Raw genomic sequence first — 21,424 nt, 5'->3', positions numbered from 1 at the left:
AGATATTGTATATGACCTAGCTATTTTCTAACACAAAAATTGGATTAGTTATATAGATTTAATACAACCTTTTTTTTTATCAAGTGACAATACCCTGATGTTATTCATAGTTCATGAATGATTGAATGACTGCAAATGAGAAATAAGCGCTGGTTGCCGACATAAATAAAAGCCCTACATTTGTCTCTATCTGTCTGTTTTACCTACTTAGGTGCTTACCTACCTATTACACGTAGTGATCACTAGAAATTATTCTTTCAGTAATTATTATCATATAAGAAATTGAATAGTAATAAACTGAATTATTATCAAAAGATAAAAATATTCTGTTTTTATATATTAAAGAAGGTGGTCATTCAATACCGTCGTCTATTACACATCGAACATGAGTTTAGTGGCTAATACTGGGTGAATATATTATGGAGTAACTTTATTTATTGTACCACTTTCACATATATTTGACTTTATATATTTTTTATTAGAAAATTAGCGGGTCGCACGCTGTTTATTACTGGCGCCTCCCGTGGTATCGGAAAAGCTATTGCTTTAAAAGCTGCAAAAGATGGTGCCAACGTTGTTATTGCCGCTAAAACTGCTGAACCGCATCCAAAACTCCCAGGAACTATTTACACGGCAGCTGAAGAGAGTAAGTCCATTTATTATTCTCAAAGTCTCATCTCTAATTCTCATAGTTTTTGTGTCATCTTACACTTACCTTGAATACAATTGTTACTTTGGACTTTGAACTTGTACTATAGGATTATAACATAATTATTAAAAATTTATTTGTTCATATACATTTTTACTTTTACTTTCAATTCTTATTGTCCATTATTAATCATTTCAATTTATTGTTTTATTGAAGTATTTATATTCTTATTTTTTTTTATTCAGTGTCAAGTACTTAGGTACATCTTGTCAAGACCATTCATCACGATCAGCTGTTTTTGTTTTGGCCAATCTGTCCTTTCCAACCTGTATATGAATATATGTATATTAATATTATGAGAATATATTTTTAAATGTTAACTTTTCATTTGAGATATTTTTCAACTTAATATTTCAAAATTAAATATATTAAATAACTTAAGAGTTTCATACTTAAAAATTTAAAAGAACTGGTTTTTTGAGCACTTGATCTACTTTAGTATTTTTTTTACAGTACACATACTTGTATTTGTGACTTATTTTTTTTTTATGAGTGAAATTGGAATAGTAACCCCACCTGCGCTATTGACATACACAGACAGGCTACTAGCGATAGATAATAGTGGAGATGAAGGCAGGCTAGTTAGTCGAATGGTGATGAATTCCTCAAGAAAGCTTTCCAGGAGAAACTGCATGGAATTCAACCTTATACCTATAGCTAGTATATTGCTATATTATATATATAGTATATTGCTATATTATATATATAGTATATTGCTATATTATATATATAGTATATTGCTAGTAATTTCGTAGTTAGATGCTTTTACTAACAATCTCCTTGCCCTCTGATTTGTATATATTTTTAATGGTTGTGAATGGAATCCTAATCTCACCTGCACTATTAGTATGTGTAGGTGGAGACTAGTGTGAGACGATGGAGAGGAAGGGATTGTTAGTAATGGTGAGGCTAGTCCCCATTGCTATCAATACACACTATCAGGTCAACTTCCATGCTATTCCCCCTGGAAATGATTGTAACTTATTTATCATTAACTATCATAATGGGCTTACTGACCTGCCTTTTCATTAATTTATCACTTCTCACTGGTACACCACCAGTGTATACAGATAGCGCAGGCAGGGTGCCATGCCATTTTCACCCATAAAAGAAAAAAGTGTGAGATGATAAGTGAGAATGAAGCAGATCAGTTGGCTCATCATGATAAATTAAACAATTTTTAACCAGGATGGATGGTAGTCGCCTAGTCAAGGCCAATGATGTGAAGGTCCATCTGATAAGATATATTGCTAATACAATATATTAACTGCTAGCAATGGGTCTAACAGAGCAGTTACTTTATTGTGCATTATTCATACATAGTGTACTTACGAAAAAGTATTTTTAATAATTAAAGTATAAACTCTATTTAGTTTGAGACTATTTAGTGAAATGAAATAAAATAGCCATTTATTCTTCCCCAACTCATACTTTTTTAAGTTCTAATTTGGAGTAGACACCTTTTTGGCATAGGCCTCCTCTCTTTCCTTCCACATGATCCATTACCTCTTCATCTACCTACTGTCTGTTTGGTCGACCTCTGTTCCTTTACTTTTCTTGAGATATTTATTTTTATTGACAATGCCGTGGCCTTAGTCTTTGGGTGTTTGAATTTGATCAATATCTTTGTGCCTAATTTTAATTTCTGATCCACAGAGATGTGGTTGTTAACATAAATTTACATTAAAACTTAAAAAATAGGACTATACACTTATAGCTCATAAATAGGCTCGAAAGTGTAGTTTAAATCTTTATATAATAATTGATATACCTAACTATTAAATACTTTATGATATAGTATATATATATATAACCTTAGGTAATCTACTTTATCTAAATTGTTTTCTAGACTATATGTTAAATTTATAAACATAAATAAATGTTTATCATTTTGTTTAAACCTATAGGGTATATAAAACATGATATTTTAATAAATTTATTGTATTAAGTGACTTATATATAATAAATTATCGATAAATACAATCATTTATCATTGACCTTGACTGGAGGAAAATAATAAGATTAAATGACGTTCTGGTTTCTTTAGATAGGAGAAAATGAAACGTTAATTTAATGTGGTATATTGGTATATGCTGGTAGAGTGAGGAATGATATGTTAACTTGACTTGCTCATTTACTGGCTGACTGAAACTGAAATCACCAGGAATTGACCACATCAATTTCATGGGAAATATGTGGACAAATATGTGTGTTAACAATGGGACTGCTAGTTTCTATCACAAAAAAATCCCCTCCCTCTTCTTCTTCACTCCTGTCTCTTTAGATAAGATATTATCGAATCTAATGATAGAATTTTGACAATTTATGCAAGAATACAAAAGTGCATTTGTAATAATTTTGTTTGTTTTTAGTTGAAGCACTCGGAGGGAAAGCTTTGCCATGTATTGTGGATGTGAGGGATGAGAAACAAGTGCAAAAAGCTGTTGATGATGCTGCCAAAAAGGTAATTTAAAGAATAATTATCCTTATATAATACTAGCGGCCCGCCCTGGCTTTGCACAGGTTGTAAAACATATATGCTTAAATTTTTTTTACATTAGCTTGTTTCGGGTATGAATTAGATAAGTATATTAAGCTATCCTTAAAAGATAGACTACTAGATTTTTTGAAGACCTATAAAATAGAATCAATCATACCATACATTGTTTTGCCAGTAGTTGCCACGCTTGGTAAGCGGATTGGTAACTGCAGTTAGACTTTGGAGATGTTTTAAGAGAGACGCTGCTGCTCATCTCTCGCCCTCCTTTTGGTTGCCCCTTACGAAACCTACGGGAAAGGTAGGGGTGATCTATGCCGGAAACACACAGCATTTTAATGCTAGTACGAAACATATCGTACTAGTTTTACTACGTCCACGTGACCGGGTTTTCTTTAATGGGTGATAATGAAATGTTAACACCACCCGTGCTATCGGTATACACCAGCGGGGCACCAGTGAAGGATGATAGGTGAGGATGAAAGCAGGTCAGTTAGCCTATCGTGACGAATGCAACAAGAATTGTTCAGGATAGTTTTCAGTGGTTCCCACGTGGAGGTCGACTTAATAGGGCATATTGCTAGCAATGGGTCTGTCAAACTCCATTGCTAACAATCCCTTTGCCCCCCCCCCTTGTGTTTGCCCCAACCCGGATAAAAAGGGAGGAAAGGGATAGTTAGTAATGTGTCTAATAGCCCCATTACTAGCAATATACCTTCTCAGATTGACCTCCACGTGGTTCTCCCTGGAAACCATCATGTTTAATTCTTGTCGAATTCATCATAGTGGGTCAACTAACCTGCATTCATTCTCACTTATCATCTTCCACTGGTGCCTCGTCGGTGTATAACGATAGCGCGGGTGGAGTTACCAATCCATTTTCACCCATTAAAAAAAAAACCGGGATAAAAAGTAGCCTATCTCCCTCTCCATCTCGTAATATGCATATACCAGATTTCATATTGATTGGTTACGCCTTTAATAGCTTAACACTACAAGGTAACAAAGTTTTTTTTTTTTTATACAACAGAATGGCAAACAAGCTGACGGCCCACCTGATGGAAAGTGGTAACCGTCGCCTATAGACATGAGCAGTACCATGGACATAACAGAGTATACTGTTTCGCCCATGATACCCCCATGCGTTGCCATTCCTGAGGACTCAGGTGTTATTCCTCTGTACCCAGTAAATTCACGCCATATCTCACCCTTCAAACCGAAACACAGCCATGCAAACACAACTGCTTCACGGTTGAAACACGAATGGAACAGAGGTACCCAAGCAATCGACTTTTGTACAAAGTCACTTTCACATATTAATAAGGATACTAAGAATTGCATTTCGCGTACCTCTGTACTTGTGTAATCAGTATTTCGTACTTGTTTTTGTTACACGTAAATCTTATCTTTTAATGTTGATGATTTGTGAATATGCTTGTTGTCATAGAGCTGGCTCATAAATTTATATACCTAAATCGATTGAACTAATTATATATAGCTTACTTTCAAATTGAGACGTCGATTAAACCTTAACCAGGTCGATCTTGAGAGACTGTTTAATGTAATGTAAATTGGACTCTCTTTTCTACACTTAGCCTCTCATTTGGGCCGTTGTGCGTATATATAACTTGAGAGACTAATTTACCTATTGATATTCTTGTTAATGGATGAGAATAGAATGGTAACCATGCTAGTACTATTACTTGTTTGGCGGAGCACCAGTGAGAAATACTAGGTGAGGAAACAGTTAGTTGGGCCATTGTAATGAATACGTTAAGACAACTTACCACAACGGTTTTTAGGAGCGACCGTGCGGCGGTTAACCTGACAGGGTTTATTATTAGCAATGGAGCTGTTAGACCTTTTTTTTTAATAGATGATAATGCAATGGTAACCCGCCTGCACTAACGGTATACGCTGGCGGGACACCAGTGAGGGATGATAGGTGAGAATGAAAAGGCAGGTCAGTTAGCTTAACATAATGAATACACTTGGAATTCAGCACGGTAGTTTCCAGGGGAGACCACGTGGAGGTCGATCTGACAGGGTATATTGCCAGTAATGGGACTGGTAGTTTGCATTACTAACAATCCTTTCCCCCCCGCTGTTAGACCTTATAAGTACAAGCCTTTATCCCCCGGGTTTTCAGGGGGGAGCCACTAGTCTTGGTTACTAACAATCCCCCTCCCCCCTGCCCAACTGATCCCACTGATATGCTAGTTAGGACGCCACCGAGCGTGTGCCAAATTATGTCGTTTGTAAACAACTATTAAATTTATACTTATTATTTGGCCTTCAAACTAAAATATACTCGACTAGTTTTCACCTGCGACTACATCTGTGTAACGGATATATTGATTGATTTGAATAAAAAGTAGCCTATTCCCTTTTAAATAACACTAAATGTCATTATTGATTCAACCGTTAAGGCGACAGAAAACAAAAATAGCACATTTATAATATTTGTGAGGATTATTTTTAGGATTAGAAGTTATTTAACTGTCCACTGAGATACAGGCTCGGCCTTTGGTGGCTAGTACATCTAAGTAAATGTAATTTATTATTGTACAAAAGTCGATTGTTTGGGTACCTCTGTCCCATTCGTGTTTCTACCGTGAAGCAGTTGTGTTTGCATGGCTGTGTTTCGGTTTGAAGGGTGGGATATGGAGTTACAGGGTAAAGAGGAATAACATCTGAGTCCTCAGGAATGGCAACGCATGGGGTGTATCATGGGCGAAGCAGTATACTGTTATGTCCATTATACTACTCATGTCTATAGGCGACGGTTACCACTTTCCATCAGGTGGGCCGTCAGCTTGTTTGCCATTTTAAGTTGTATAAAAAAAATACTATCCCTCATTCATAAAATTAATAAAAATAAAAATTAAAATAAAAATTTTAACTATTACACTGTTATGTCACTTTCTTTCAAATTGACTAATTAGCGCAAAAGAAAGAGACCTCAAAACGTCAAAACAGTTGAATAGCTAAAATAGGTATATAAAAGGTTTGACTTTTTTAACCCTGTAATTATATATTTTTTTTATTTTACGTCAAAAAAAATATTAAATTATGAAATTCTTATATTTTCAGTTCAATGGTATTGATATATTAGTGAACAATGCATCGGCCATCACACTCACCGATACAGCGCACACCGACATGAAGCGATACGACCTGATGCATAATATTAACACGAGGGGTACCTTCTTAGCGTAAGTATATAAAAATAAAATAAAGAAAAAAGAATCTAAATACTTCTCTTTGAAATGGAAAAAAAAAATAAACAAAAATTGCAGCATTTTAGAAATAATTTCATATTTATTATTAGATATATTACTTATCTATATTCTAAAGTCTCCCTCACTAGAGGGAGACTTTGTACAAAAGTCGATTGCTTGGGTACCTCTGTCCCATTCGTTTTTCAGTCGTGAAGCAGTTGTGTTTACATGGCTGTGTTTTGGTTTGAAGGGTGAGATATGGCTAATAATATATAATGATTCTATATCCCTCTCCCCCCATTCCCAAGGTCAGTAAAGTATGTAATTTGTTTTTTTTTTTTCCTGATATATTTAATGCGTAAACAAGGTTGGAATATTTTAATTAAATTTAATCATAATAAGAATTAAAAAAATTACATTACTCATTACATTAAAAATAATTTTGTTCTAGCAATTGGTAATGGTATAATTTAAGGATTTACTGAATGTGCTAAGTAGACAATTTACAATAAAATACATACATGTATATGTATACATATATATAATTACTAGCTGACTCGGCAAACGTTGTTTTACCATATACATTATTTCTAGAACTATACATGAAATTTTCTCGTACTACAATTATTATATTCGATTGCTATCTTGTAACCCTTTTGAGGCATATAAAAATCGCGATTAAAAAACAGGGGTTGATCGTAAAACGGTGAAAATTTGAATTTGTATGTATTTTTCAATGCTAAGTCATAATAAAATAAAAATAAAAAAATTGTCAAAAAAATAAAATATTTAGAGGTGGGTCACCCTTATCATTGAGGGGTATGAAAAATAGATGTTGGCCGATTCTCAGACCTAGCCGATATGCACACAAAATTTCATAAAAATCGGTAAAGCCGTTTCGGAGGAGTTTGGTAACAAACACCGTGACACGAGAATTTTATATATTAGATTATAGTAATCCATGAAATAGAATAGTTTATATTACATAATATCATACAAAAATATCGAGCAAGTTACGTCAATTACACATAATAAATCATAATTGTAATTGTTTATAACGATATAAATATCTCGATATCACTCATTAATAGTAAATATTCTCTAATTAATTACTTATTAAAGTAAATATTTATTTATTACAAGGATTAATTGTATCGTTTATATTTTTATAAATATAAATGTGTACTAAATGCTTATTTATAAAATCCATTGTTCAAATAAGTTTTTTTTTTTTTTTTTAATGGGTGATAAAACCTACTTGTGCTATCGGTATTCGCTGGCGGGGCACCAGTGAATAGTAATAGGTGAGGATGAAAGCAGGAAATGTTTTCCGAAATATCGCGGGCGAACGAAACAGAAATTTGAGGTTCAAATTACATAATATCTACCGTTTAAAAATATTAAATACATTAAAATATCGTTCCTGTAGACTTTTATAATAGGATTTATAATGAATGAAATGTTAAGCTTCATTTACTGCGACGATTTCTGTATGAACGAAAACACGAAATTGGGTCCGAAATTTCGTAATTTTATTTCATGGTAGACCTCCAGGTCAATTAGCCTATCGTAAAGAATTTCATAAGAATTAACTACATTGGTTTCCGAGAGAACTCGGCGTGGAGGTCGTCCAGATACTGCTAGCAATGGGGCTGTTAGACCATGTTACTGAAAATGTTATCTACCGCATAGTTATTGATTTGTTACATTGATTACACATTATGTGAAAAAAATAAGTACTTATAAACAATCTACCATAACGGAATTTAAATTAACCAAGATAATTAAATAGTTAAATTAAAAATTGTACCTTAGAAATCTTTATTAAAAATAAGCGCCAAACAATCAGACACATTATTGCCTTTTCTCTAAATTAAGATAACACGATCTATTGATAGAGACATTATCGCTACTTCATGTATGAGATAGGTTCAGAGTGACGTCCGGCGTCTTCTTTCTCGTGCGCATGGTAACACTGATAAATTATTTTAAAAAAATAATATCCTAAATTAACTGTACTGTAACTGAGATTTGAATTTGAAACTCGTTTATGGAAAGGCTCATGTCTGCACAGCACCACGGAAGTCTTTTTTTTATACAACTTAGAATGGCAAACAAGCTGACGGCCCACCTGATGGAAAATGGTAACCGTCGCCTAAATATAAAGTCGTCAAAATGCTATAGAAATTTTAATTTTATTACATTTTCAGATCGAAGCTATGTTTGCCACATCTCAAGAACAGCAATCATGCCCACATCCTAAATTTGTCTCCGCCCCTCAACATGAACCCTTATTGGTAAGTTTATTGGAATCCTTTCTAATATTATAAACATAGTAATTCCTTTTCAAAACGGCTCCAAAGTTTAACTGCGGTTGCCAACCCTGCCATGCGTCTGCCAAACGCGGCAACTACCTGTAAACCCTCTTTATGGGGGAGGCCTGTGTTCAGCAGTGGACAGTTAATGAATGGTATGATGATTATAAATGTAAAAGTGAGTTTGTTTGTTTGTTACCTCTTATCAGCTTCACGGATCAATCAGTCGTCACGAAATTTAAAATATACAGGTTATGTTTGAAACTGAAAAAGATATAGTTTACTTTAAGTTTGGTCAAACGACACATCCTGTTCAAACGGACAAAACCGCGGGTAAAAAAATACAAGTTTTTAACCTTGTATTTTTTTATTTATTTATTCTTTATTGCACAATAAAACTTTGTACAAATGGCGAGCTTAATGCCATATGGTATTCTCTACCAGCTAACCATTGGGTAAACAGAAAGCGTATGAAGGGCAGATGTGGTGAAAAATATGTGACAGTTATAATAACAAATTAAGGCAATACACAATATAAATATATATTGTATCTACATAGCAACTACATTAAGTACGGACAACACAGTCGTCTGCAAAAGAAAGAATTTATAAATTTTTTTTTATACAACTTAGAATGGCAAACGAGCTGACGGCTCACCTGATGGAAAGTGGTAACAGTCACCTATAGACATGAGCAGTATCATGGATATAACAGAGTGTACTATATCGCCTATGATACGATTCGCAATTTGACACCTTTGTGCAGTCTGCCAATAATTTAGAAAGTATTTCTGAATATAATTATTATAATTTATGTTTTAGGTTCTCTCTCCACGTAGCGTACACGATGGCCAAATATGGAATGTCCATGTGCGTATTAGGAATGGCGGAAGAATTCAAACAGTTCAACATCGGTGTCAATGCACTGTGGCCACGCACAGGTACTGTCATTCTACTAAGTAAATTAATCGATTTATTTTCAGTACCAACAGCCATAACCAGAACAACTGATGATCCAGTACTGGATACCAGTTTCCCCACATATTAGCTTACTATAAATCGACGGTGATCAGGTAGCTTATGATGAGTATATTGCTAGCAACCATGTTTTCTCTCTTAGTTGCTTTTTACTGGCATCACAGGAATGAAAAATGTAGTAACTAACGTGAATGAAGAAACAAATTTTACCACAACAGAAATGTTAACTATACATAAAAGGATATTCAGAGTTTGGGATAGTTGTTTCCGTTACTCTTTATTTTTTTTTTAAATGGATGATAATGGAATGGTAACCCCACCCGCGCTATCGGTATACACCGGTGGGGCACCAATGAAGGATGATAGATGAGGATGAAGCAGGTCAGTTAGCCCATCGTGACGAATTCAACAAGAATTGTTCACGATGGTTTTCAGGAACCACGTGGAGGTCGACCTAATAAGGTATATTGCTAGCAATGGGGCTGTCAAACTCCATTGCTAATAATCCTTTTCCCCCTACTCTTTATATTGTTACAATAAGGTTATCACATCAATGCGGGGAAATAACACAGTTATAATGACGAACTCCGAGTGCAGTGGCGGCCATGTTGCTTTGTATAAATCCTTCGTAAAGGGTTCCATTTGCCTGTCGCCCTAGTTTAGTAAACGAATTGCTTCGGTTTTGGATGTTCTAGATTGTGTCCTCAGGTGTTCATTGCCTGGTTCCTCATAACACAGGGTATCCTTGCTTGGTGACCATTTGATTTTGTAACACTTAAAATTATAATAGTAATGTTTTTGCACAGCCATCGCCACAGCCGCCATTGAAATGCTGACCGGTGACACGTCAACCAGTAGGAAAGTTGACATCGTATCAGATGCGGCATATGTGATGCTATGCAAGTAAGTTCTTTTTTATTGTATTTATTAGAACACGTAACAGTTGCAGTCTATTTTTTTTTAATGGGTGAGGATGGAATGGTTACCCCGCCTGCGCTATCGGTATACGCTGGTAGGGCACCAGTGAGAGATGATAGGTGAGGATAAAAGCAGATAAATTAGCCTATCGTGGTGAATTCCACAAGAATTAACCAGGATGGTTTCCAAGGGGAATCGCTTAAAGGTCAACCTGAAGTAAGTAGCAATGTTAACAATCTATTAGGAAAAGTTGAAAGACTTCAAAACCGGCAAATCTTCTCTTATGACTTTGGTCAGCTTAAGACAATTTTGAAAATCAGTTTATTATTTTGTACTATAATTGTTTGGGAATGATTAAGGATCAACACTAGATTTTCCTTTGTCAGTTTAACCAGAATGATTTTGCGAAAATCCCGAACTTTATATTTCCGAAATTTATATTAAAATTAAAAAAGAAAGTAGAGAAAATATCTTGTTTTGCACAAGAATACTATAATAACATGCCTTAGGTATGCATAGAATTATAAAAACACAGGCTTTGGTTTTAAGGCTACGTTTTAAAAGAAACACTGCTGTTCATCTCTTGATAGGCAGCAGCATCAAAATTTCGATCAATATTTAATTGTAATGTTAGAATTATCAGCTAGGAACAACTTGTAAGGGAAAAATAAAAATGGAGTTCTCGGTATTTTTTAATTTTTAACCACATAAGACCCTTCGTCGGAGTTCAACTAATATTGAAAAGAAGAAACGCTGAATTGGTCCAATCATTCTTAAATTTTAAACTGTGCAGCACATTTACAGATTAGATTTTGTTTTTTCTTATAAAGATTTAATTAAAATTTTCACAGAGACCCGAAAACTTACACAGGAAACTTCGCCCTCGACGATGACATCGTCACAGAAGCTGGTGTCAAAGATTTGACTCCATATGCTTGTGACCCCAGTAAGTACAGTATATTCTTAAAAAATTTCAGAAGTAGAAATCCTTGATTGTCGTATATTTTTAGTAGCTTTTAACGAGGGTCTTAATTTATCCTTATTTTATGTGTATATACATATATACGCCAATTTTAAATCGAATTTCATTATTCCTTTTGGAATTAATGTCCCTCATGTTGGTCCCTATATTAATTTTGTTATCATTAAAATCACTGTTTTTTTTTAATTGAAATGTTAATTTTAAAGTCTGTAATGTCTATAAGTAATATATTTAGAACATGATTGGATTACCACGTGACCTATGCAGTAACTAATTTTTTTTTTTCACATACAAGTACATTATACAAGTTTGGTTGTGCTTGTTTTTTCTAAATGCCACAGAATAAGTAATGTTATAAATAATAATCAGGAATAAATCAGTTATAAGATTGTAAATTTGATATTAATATGCATATTCATAATAGATCATTCAAATAAGAAGCCTAACGGCTGAGAAACAAATAAAATCTGGTAATAAATAACGTGTAGGTATTTTCATTGTCCTTGAAAGATTTTTATGTCATGAATACAGAGTAGAAATGAAATTTACTCTCACTAGGGTATTTCATTGTTTTTAAAAGATTGTGTAAAAATTCAAATTTATATTTGAAAGTTTTATAAATTGAACTAACTGTGATCCTATATCCTGCTAATTACAAGTGTATAAGTCTATTATAACGTTACTCCAACTTTCAATAAAATTTGCCATATTTATTAATCCTGTCCTGAACTGTAGATAAACTGCCTGTATTAAATCCGCTTATACTGGCAGTTTAGCAGACGGTAACTATACGCTTTTTATTATACACAGTGTTATTTACAGCTGTAAAATGATTTTTTTTTTATTTGTTCTCTTCAATACGACGCCTTGTCGTTCTTTTTTCGAAATGAGATTGTCATGAAGAACTATCCGCCGAATTAGTTTATTTTTAACTGTCGGCTTGTGCGAAGATTTTGTTAGTTGCAACCTCCTGTTATTATTCATTTAACCTATTATTCACATAGTACGACAACTTATATCAAAAAAAGAGTAAAATTGACCTGATAAGCTCGCTTACAACGCATGTTGTTATATGTCGTCGATTCTGAGTATTTAAAGAATAGTATAATACTGATAATTAAAAAAGGAAACCTTCTATGAGTTTGATTGTCCTCAATGTCTTATTTGTTAACTATTAATGACTTTTTTTAATGTATCGAACTTTGGTGTATTTTTAATTCTCTACAAAGTTGCCCAATTAACTGACAATATATCGGAATGCTGAGATGACCTGTCATGCAATATCGATGACCGTTTTTATAATAAAATCGGCATATTAATCATGTCCCGTTTCTGTCGAAAAGTGACATATGGGCATGTCTTATTTCCTAGATTGTCTATAACTTAGTGAGGTATGGAAAAAACTATGCTCCTATTTCTCTGAAGAAGCGACACCTATTCGTCAGAGGATCAACATAACCAAATAACAGTCTGAAGTGGTACATCTAACGTACATTACGAAGTGGCAAACGTAGTAAGACTATCTGCAACTAAGAAGAACGGCAATACTTATGTAACGAATAATAACTAGAAGCAAAAATTGAGGATCTTACTCAAAGGCCAATTTTAAAGCCTATGTCTAGCAATTGACTTTAATGACTGATAATGATGATAAGAAATGGTGTAAATTTATATACGTATTTAATCTAACTAGCATAAAAAGATATTGCTTCCGATATGTTTCTCGTAATAAATAAGCTTAATTTATAGAAGTGTAACAACCCCTTTATAATAAAACTAAAACCTTCCTGCATACCTACTTTAACTATGAGAGTTCTGTCACTTTATTTCAAATTAAGAATTTAGTGAAAAAGAAAAAAGATATAAGGTGATAATATTCAATTTGTTTGCAGCCTGTTTTAAAAACTTATGGTAGTTAGATAAATCAGACATTTGACAGTCCTTATTGTTGGCCTCAGAAAACGCGGATAACCTATTATTGGACGGATTCCTTGACGACCCGGTCGCGAAAACACAACACCGCGCGACTGTGTTCTCTGTGGCGGCGCGACGTTACCATACGTCCGCGGTTAACCGCAAAGAAGAGAAGGTTTGTGTGGCAATGATGGCAACACTTATTTAAAAACATGTAGTCTAAAATCACTGGTTTCCAGAGCAGTAATTTTTTTTTTAATAAGTTTTGCCTTTGCCTTTAGTCAAGGACAAAAATGTTTTTTTTTTTTTTACTAGATAAACGAGTTTTATTAAATCTAATAAGAGACTTTTTCCCGCCAATTCATATGTCAATTCAAATGTGATGTCGAGATTGTTACGAATAATTTAATAAATAATTGCTTAACCGTAAATTATTATAAAAATACATACCATTATGACTTATAGAAGCAAACAAATAGGTTTAACCATTGGCGTATTTAATATAAGATTATTATCAAGGGGGAGCCTGGCTCCTTTAAAAAGACACATGTACTTTCAGACATGTCTTTATCCATAGTTGAGAGTTCTACTCGCATCTTTGGGTTGACACCAGACAGTCCTGTAGTGGGCATGGGTCACCCTTAAATACGCCCATGGCTATACCTATTTGTATTTATCTATATGTTACTCCAGAGAACCGAGTACCTAAATCTCGCCATTTCGTGCTTCTTCCTCTCATAACTCGTCTCATGCTTGCACGTTGGTTCCGGAGACTGTTCATTATATGTCAAATAATATGCACAATACTTAGTATAGTATATTTCAGGTACTCTTATTAGTATATATGCTTAAATTATATAGAGTGTCTCCATATAAATGCAAATTCCATGCAAAAAAAGCGGGTTAACTTTTTCATACAATTTTACGTGATAAATTGTTATGATTTCTTTTTTAATACGTAAACACTCATTAAATAATACGTCAAGATACATTACTATATAAGTATATACTTATACAATTTTTTTTATCAATGTTCTATATAGAACACATAAAAAAACGAGCCAGCTAGTTTGAAATTTAGCTGACAAATAGTTGACCCGTTTTTGAGACTCGATGCTCTATCTATTATAATCTATGTTATTATTATTATTAACTTTCGCATTCTATTTCTCTTTCGTCATCTTTTCACGCAATGATTACTATGAATATTACTTATTATTATTGTATAAATGTATTAAATATATGTACATATAAATATAAAATAAATATATTTATTTATTTATTTAACTCTTTATTGCAATAAAGATATACAATAAAAATATACAATGACAAGTGAATAATTCTAGTGAAATACAGTAACATAAATACAGATTGAAATATACACATAAAGGTACAAAAGGCGGTCTTTTTGTTTAATTATTAAATATGATTATTATTGAAATAAAATATTTCCGGAATATTTAAATAAAGCCCTATAGTGTATCTATGTATAATTTTGATACTATTGAATTGAATTTATAATTGTATCAACGATGCAAAATAGCCTAATAATAGTTTTGTTATAAAAAAACGTCAAAGATATGGTCCTGTCAGTTCTGTTTCTTTTTGTTGTTTGACATAACGTGCAAGGACTGTAGGTGCCTATTCGAATTGGTAACTCTAGATAGACACAATAGATGGCGGTGTAGTGTAATGTATTTATTTGAATTATATTTATTTATAATTATTTATGTACCTAATTGTTTTGGTTGATATAATGTATATATCGCGAACCCCTATTTTTAAGTATTTCTTGAAATAATCATTATTACTATTATAAGTCAATCTGATTACTAATTTATTACTATGATTAATGAATTACTAACTAGACATATATATGTATGTAACAAAATATGATAGAAGCATTTCGAAAATGTTATCTTCTATAAATTTTTAGATTTTGTTCCACAAAACTTCTTGACTAAATTGGTACCTATGTGACCGATAACAGTAAACCGATTGAAAACAATCGTCAATATCGGTTTTAAATTAGCGATGATTATAGTAAAAAGAAAGATTATGAGGAAAAAATCGATAATATATTTTTTTTTTTCTATACAATTGCTTAAAGATACGAGTGTAATGTTTTCAGAGTTCGAGTATGTGTATTAGTTTCTTTATTCCACCATAACTTCTCAATGCCTTCTTAAATATCACTGGTTTTTTTTTTTATAATTCTCTTTTCTGTCAGGTCAGTTGTATTTAATTCACGGAACAAAGTTTAAAAGAATAATTTAGAGAATAACGTTTCAGAAACAGTCCCTTTATTGTCATCAATTAACCAATTAATAATGTTTCACCTGACACGTTTTTTATTTAAAAAGAATATGTTTTTAAAAAAAGCAAAGGTTGAGGTTAATTGAATGCATAAATTTTACACTAATACATTTTTATCAATCAGTGGTCATAGACATGTCAAGTACACATATTATTTAATAAAAAAAAAAAAAATTACAGTCATAGTTTTTTACATATTACTGGCCATCAAACGCTTTCTCCTTCTACCTAATGGTTAGCTGGTAGAAAATACATTAGGCTAGCCATTTTTTAATACAATAAATAAGTTACAATTATATAAATTACGATCATAGACAATATAGTTTGTAATCCTGTATTAATTTTTTCACTGCAACTTTTCTAGGCTATTATAGGCTTTCAACGAAAGTTTGAAAAAAAAAATTATCTATGGGTAAAATTAACGATTATATCTGAAGTCGACAAATTGTTTGTCCACAGGTAATGTATCAAATCTATTGCTGGATTTCTTTTTGAACGAGCCCGGTTGGCCCACACAGCCAAAGAGTGAAGTTAAAAAGGTGTGATCAACTTCTAAATTCTCTATGGCCACTGATTCGTCGTTCTTGTTGTATGATTTTTATGTTATAGCCAGTGCATATTATAGTCGAGAAGTGTTAGATATATATTTCCAGGTTAGCTGTTTTCGATCTATTTCCGAAATTTCCATTGTTACCATTCTGTGGAAATTTCGAGATATCTATTCTTAAGAGATGTCCTCATATAAAGAACGAACATTCAAAATTTTAAATCATTACTGTTATTTTTTTTTTTTTTTGGCTTTTTAGTTAGAATCATATAATTTTTCATTATCACATTTCATATAATATGCCCAGGCATTATAATTTTAACAAATGCCCTTAATACCATCATACTGTATATATTATCTAAAATATATAAAAATGGGTTTTGATATTTATATATTTGAAATTCATACTTTGAAACCGTTTCACCAACTCGCCAACTATCGCAAAATGTGGTACATAAAACATTCATGCAAAAGGATTTTATGCTGTCCGATTGCTTATATGACATCTCTAGATGGCGCTGCAATACATCAACTTGTATCAACCATTTTTATATATTTTAGATATCAACAACTATATATAAACATTATTGCCATCTTTTGTTAGTTAAGAAAGTAATTTAAACATAATTGTAGTGATTTTTTTAAAACGAATGAAATATTTTACACAGCCTCAAGCAGGGGCAGGTGGTCAGATTCCACAGCTGTTTGACGCCATCAGTAAAACTCTGTCAGCTGACCTGGTGAAGAAGACACAGGCGATTTATCAGTTCAATGTGAAAGGTGAGGATTATTTTTTACTCGATTTAAAATGACAAACAGATTGAATAAAAATCTGATGGGAGTAACTATTGTTGTAGAGATGTCTGATAGTTGTAACTATTGTCCACAGACTTGAATAGTGCCATAGACACCACACAATGCACTATGATACTCGTGCATTGTGTGGTGTCAATGGCACTATTTCTTATGTGCCTTCTAAAATATACATAAAAATGAGCCGTGTCGCTCCCGGCATAGAATAGGCCACCTCCTTCCTTTCCAGTGTGTGTCGTAAGAGGCTACTAAAGGAGGGCTTAAAACATCTCCAAAGCCTAACTGTGATTGCCAATCCGCCTGCTAATCTTGGCAACTACTGGCAATACCCCCCAAGGGGAGGCTTATGTTCAGCAGTGGACAGCTAAAGGCTGACATGATAATGATACATAAAAATATAACAGAGGTAATCAAATGTACAAAGGCGAGCTTAACACTAAAAGAGTTCTCTTCCAACAAACCCAAAGTGGAAAGCAGCATCAAAGTCAGCTGGTAGAGCAGTGTACAATATTGTAACAATTTTCAAACAAATTTTTATCTTATTAGAGAAACCGTTGCCAAAACTCTGAGAACTGTTGATCTAGTAACATTATATTTAATATTTTAGGCAAAGAAGAAGGTGTATGGCACATAGATCTAAAGAACGGAGACGGTTCGTGCGGCCAGGGCGAGCCGAAGAGCCCTCCCGATGCAACCCTCACAATGGACGGCGCCAACTTCGCTGACATGTTTGCTGGTAAGCTAGTGTTTAAAAAATATATATTAAATAGTATTATCCGCGTTACTTCGAAGAAAAATGTTTATAATATGAAATCTATTTTCTTTTTAACGTCATTTAGAATGGCAAATAATCTAATTGTAAGCCGTATGATCCCCATATTGAATGAACCACCTATTCCTTTCCCTTGGGTGTCGTATGAGGCGACTAAGGGAACTTAATGATCGAGGCATAAACAGCAGCGACACTCTGCCTCTCGGCCTGCCAAGCGTGGCAACTAGTATATTGTGCAATGCCTGTCCTTAATTAATTAATAAGAATATATATTAATTTTTTTTTTTCGTGTTTCATCATAGGAAAACTGAAGCCAACTACAGCATTCATGATGGGCAAACTCAAGATCGCTGGTGACATCCAAAAGGCAATGAAACTGGAGAAGATGATGAAATCTCTGAAGAACAAAGTCTAACCCCCATCACCAAGTATACCAAAACTCAACTCAATCGCTGTACATTTATATAAACCACAAAACAATCTTGATATTTAATATTATTTTAAATCCTTGTATTTAAGTCCCAGAAGATATTATTATTTATTAGAAAAAGACAAGAATTTCAAATAATATCGTAATCAACATGATAAATAACTATCGAGAAGTCACCAACAATAAATTATGATTTTTAAAATGTCAACAATCGACACAGTATCTAGTCGACGTTAAGTCAATGAAAAAATGTGTTACTAATATGATGGCTCAAAATTAAGTCTATTTAAAGCTATTGGAACTCGAATCTTTAAAATGAATTAGAAAATTTTATAAGCATCAGTAATTAGGGCTAATTTTAATCGATTAATAGTTTTCAGTTTTTTAAATATGTATTGTGTTCTAGGTATTAAAAGAATTAGAAAAGGTCAAGATCGGACCATGCGGGTCTATATTTGTCGATTAAAATATGATTATATATTTTGTTAAATTATTAATTTCTAGCAAAATTAATTGGTAATAACAACTTTTTCGTTTAGAAACGTGTAAAATACTTGGTTGTGATGGTAGTAGTGTATATTTTTTAATAAAACTATGAATCAATAAATGGATTAAAAACTGTATTACATTTTTAAAATAAATAGTTAATTTTTAATTTCATGACTCCTTTAGTTTTGGTTTTCATACCAAACTTCGAATGTTTATTATAATAAACTACATCGCTAACGTACTGGCTGTTTCGTAACCTTTTTATGAATTAAAACTTATTGTTTTTGAATAAGGAATAATCCTTGATTTTGATCGTAGATTTTGTTAAATTTAGAATTAAGAATAATGACAAAAGAACTGCTGAAATATTACTTCCGATTTGCATTGTGGTTTCCATACTTACATGTGCCTTAATGATGTTATAGATAGATTGATATAATAAATGACAACCTTTTTGACATAAATAAGAATCATTATTATTATACTGTTATAAAAATATACATATACTGTATAATATGATGTATGTAATCAGTTTGATATATATTGTTGTAAATAAAGGTTTTATATTGCCAAATGTATTGTTACTGGGTTCTAATATAGTATATACTAGCTTACTATAATATAGTTAAAAAAACCGGTCAAGCGCGAGTCGGACTCGGGCAACGAGAGTTACGTACAAAATCATTAACTTAATTTTTTTGTGAAATAATTACAATTTTACGTAATTTTACAATTGATTCTTTACTTGTACTACACACATTTACATACATTGCTTCTTGACAAATTTCATAATTCTAGATCAACGGGTAGCGGTTTTGATTGTAAAAACATGTTTAGCATCAGTGGAGGCAATTCGTTTTTAATTGATAGAATGTTAGCCTCTCTGCGCTATTTTTTTGTTTTTTGATGGGTGAAAATGGTATAGTAACCCCGCCTGCGCTAACGGATATGCTGGCGGAGCACCAGTGAAGGGTGATAGATGAGAATGAAAACAGGCCAGTTAGCCCATCATGATGAATTCATCAGGAATTAACCATGATAATTTCCAGGAAGAACCGCGAGGAAGTCGACCTGGTTGGATATATTGCTAGTAATGGGATTTTCAGTCTCCATTACTAACAATCCCTTTCCCCCTCCCCTGCGCTATTTGTATACATTGACGGAGCACCAGTGAGAGATATTTGACGATGAACTCACATCAGTTGGTCCATCGCGAAGAATTCGACAAACATTAACCACTACGGTTTCCAGGGCGGATTATGTGGAGGTCGACCTGCCAAGATACTTCCTCTCCCCGTCAGGGTATTTTTTTTAATGGATGATAATGAAATGGTACCCCTACCTGCGCTATCAGTATACACTGGTGGGACACTAGTTTTTTTTTTAATGAGTGATAATGAAATGGTAACCCCGCCTGCACTATCGGTATACGCTAGCGGGGCACCAATGAGAGATGGTAGATGAGAATGAAAGCAGGTCAGTTAGCTCATCGTGAAGAATTTTACAAGAACTAGCAATGGGGCTGTTAGACCCCATCGCTAACAATCCCTTCCCCCCCGGCGGGACACCAGTTAGGAATGATAGGTGAGGATGAAGCAGATCAGCCCACCGTGACGAATCTAGCAATAAATTAATCGCCATGGTTTCCAGGGAAAACCACGAGGAGGTCGGCTACTAATCCCCATTACTAACAATCTCTTCTCCCCAATCCATCAGGGTATTAGCAATAGAGACTAGTCTCTTTGACTAACAAAGCCTTCCCCCCAATGGAGGCGGTTAGTTCACAGAATGTCTTAATTAAGGCAATCTACAAAGTCAAGCTCTATTTATTAATAGACAGATTAATATTCTTAGTAACCTGTCAACCAAATAGAAAATAAATTCCACTACTTTATTGCATCATTAATTATTTATCTCATATTCATAAGCGTAAGAATGTTGTTTGGAATGTCTCACAATAAATACCGTTTTATCAGTACTATATTAGTCCCCCCGATATCGCGATCCCCTACAGTAACGTACAAAACAATCGACCTATTTTCGTAATACTGTTTTCTAAATTACATCAGTTGGATAACCTTGTTATCTTACGTGCACAAGTTCAATATTCGCGGGTCTGGAAATCGACCTCGGATAGGATTGCTTGAAATGAAATCTGTCAGTGTCACTTCTATTCGACTGTCAACGACATCTCTACAGCTGTTCTGTTTTGTTCAAGCGATTCACGGTTTCGCGCAAATTATAACCTAATTTAGTTATTTCAAGTACTAAACAAAATATTAACAAGATGTTTTCCATTGATGCTCCTGTGGATATACAAAATTCGGAATATTGTAACTATAGATCGCCGTTAAGTACAAGATATGCATCTAAAGAAATGCAATATAACTTCAGTGATCAGAAGAAGTTTTCGACCTGGAGGAAACTTTGGATTTACTTAGCTAAAGCTGAAAAGGTATGTGATTGTTTATTATTCACGTGTTTTTCTAAAATCATGAGAAAATTTGTACAAGTTTTAATAAA

The 21,424-nt window shown here is 33.4% G+C and overlaps 2 protein-coding genes across 3 annotated transcripts in view; both read left to right on the top strand.

Moving 5' to 3' along the window:
• Window positions 1-187: 187 nt before the first annotated feature.
• Window positions 188-19,475, top strand: LOC113511761 (hydroxysteroid dehydrogenase-like protein 2). Of its 2 annotated transcripts, none has more exons than XM_026895487.3 (12): window positions 188-408; window positions 483-646; window positions 3,082-3,173; window positions 6,300-6,421; window positions 8,638-8,724; window positions 9,565-9,683; window positions 10,527-10,623; window positions 11,490-11,584; window positions 16,310-16,389; window positions 17,066-17,177; window positions 17,818-17,946; window positions 18,285-19,475. In XM_026895487.3, exons 1-12 carry the CDS (start codon window positions 386-388, stop codon window positions 18,395-18,397), a joined length of 1,233 nt encoding a protein of 410 aa, XP_026751288.2. In that variant the 5' UTR covers window positions 188-385; the 3' UTR covers window positions 18,398-19,475. The 2 variants fall into 2 exon arrangements, with proteins under 2 accessions (XP_026751288.2, XP_026751281.1); XM_026895480.3 differs by lacking the exon at window positions 16,310-16,389 and adding an exon at window positions 13,579-13,709 and having other exon boundaries at window positions 190-408.
• A 1,566-nt stretch (window positions 19,476-21,041) lies between these two features.
• Window positions 21,042-21,424, top strand: part of LOC113512928 (adenylosuccinate lyase) — a 48,796-nt gene continuing 48,413 nt past the window's right edge. The window contains exon 1 of the mRNA XM_026896896.3: window positions 21,042-21,356. Within this exon, the coding sequence (XP_026752697.1) occupies window positions 21,189-21,356 (168 nt within the window). The 5' untranslated portion in view covers window positions 21,042-21,188. The remainder of the gene's footprint in view (window positions 21,357-21,424) is intronic.

Source organism: Galleria mellonella, unplaced genomic scaffold (genome assembly GCF_026898425.1).
Source record: "Galleria mellonella isolate WM207_F2 unplaced genomic scaffold, CSIRO_AGI_GalMel_v1 utg116, whole genome shotgun sequence".
Taxonomy (NCBI): domain Eukaryota; kingdom Metazoa; phylum Arthropoda; class Insecta; order Lepidoptera; family Pyralidae; genus Galleria; species Galleria mellonella.
The sequence above is the reverse complement of the archived record's forward strand: the minus strand, read 5'-3'. Positions and strand labels throughout refer to the sequence as shown.

Coding starts and splice junctions, on each gene's coding strand:
- LOC113511761 (XM_026895480.3), top strand. CDS start 386: ATGAGTTTAGTGGCTAATACTGG. Junction 3,174..6,299: donor TTGATGATGCTGCCAAAAAG/GTAATTTAAAGA, acceptor TTATATTTTCAG/TTCAATGGTATTGATATATT. Junction 17,947..18,284: donor CTTCGCTGACATGTTTGCTG/GTAAGCTAGTGT, acceptor GTTTCATCATAG/GAAAACTGAAGCCAACTACA.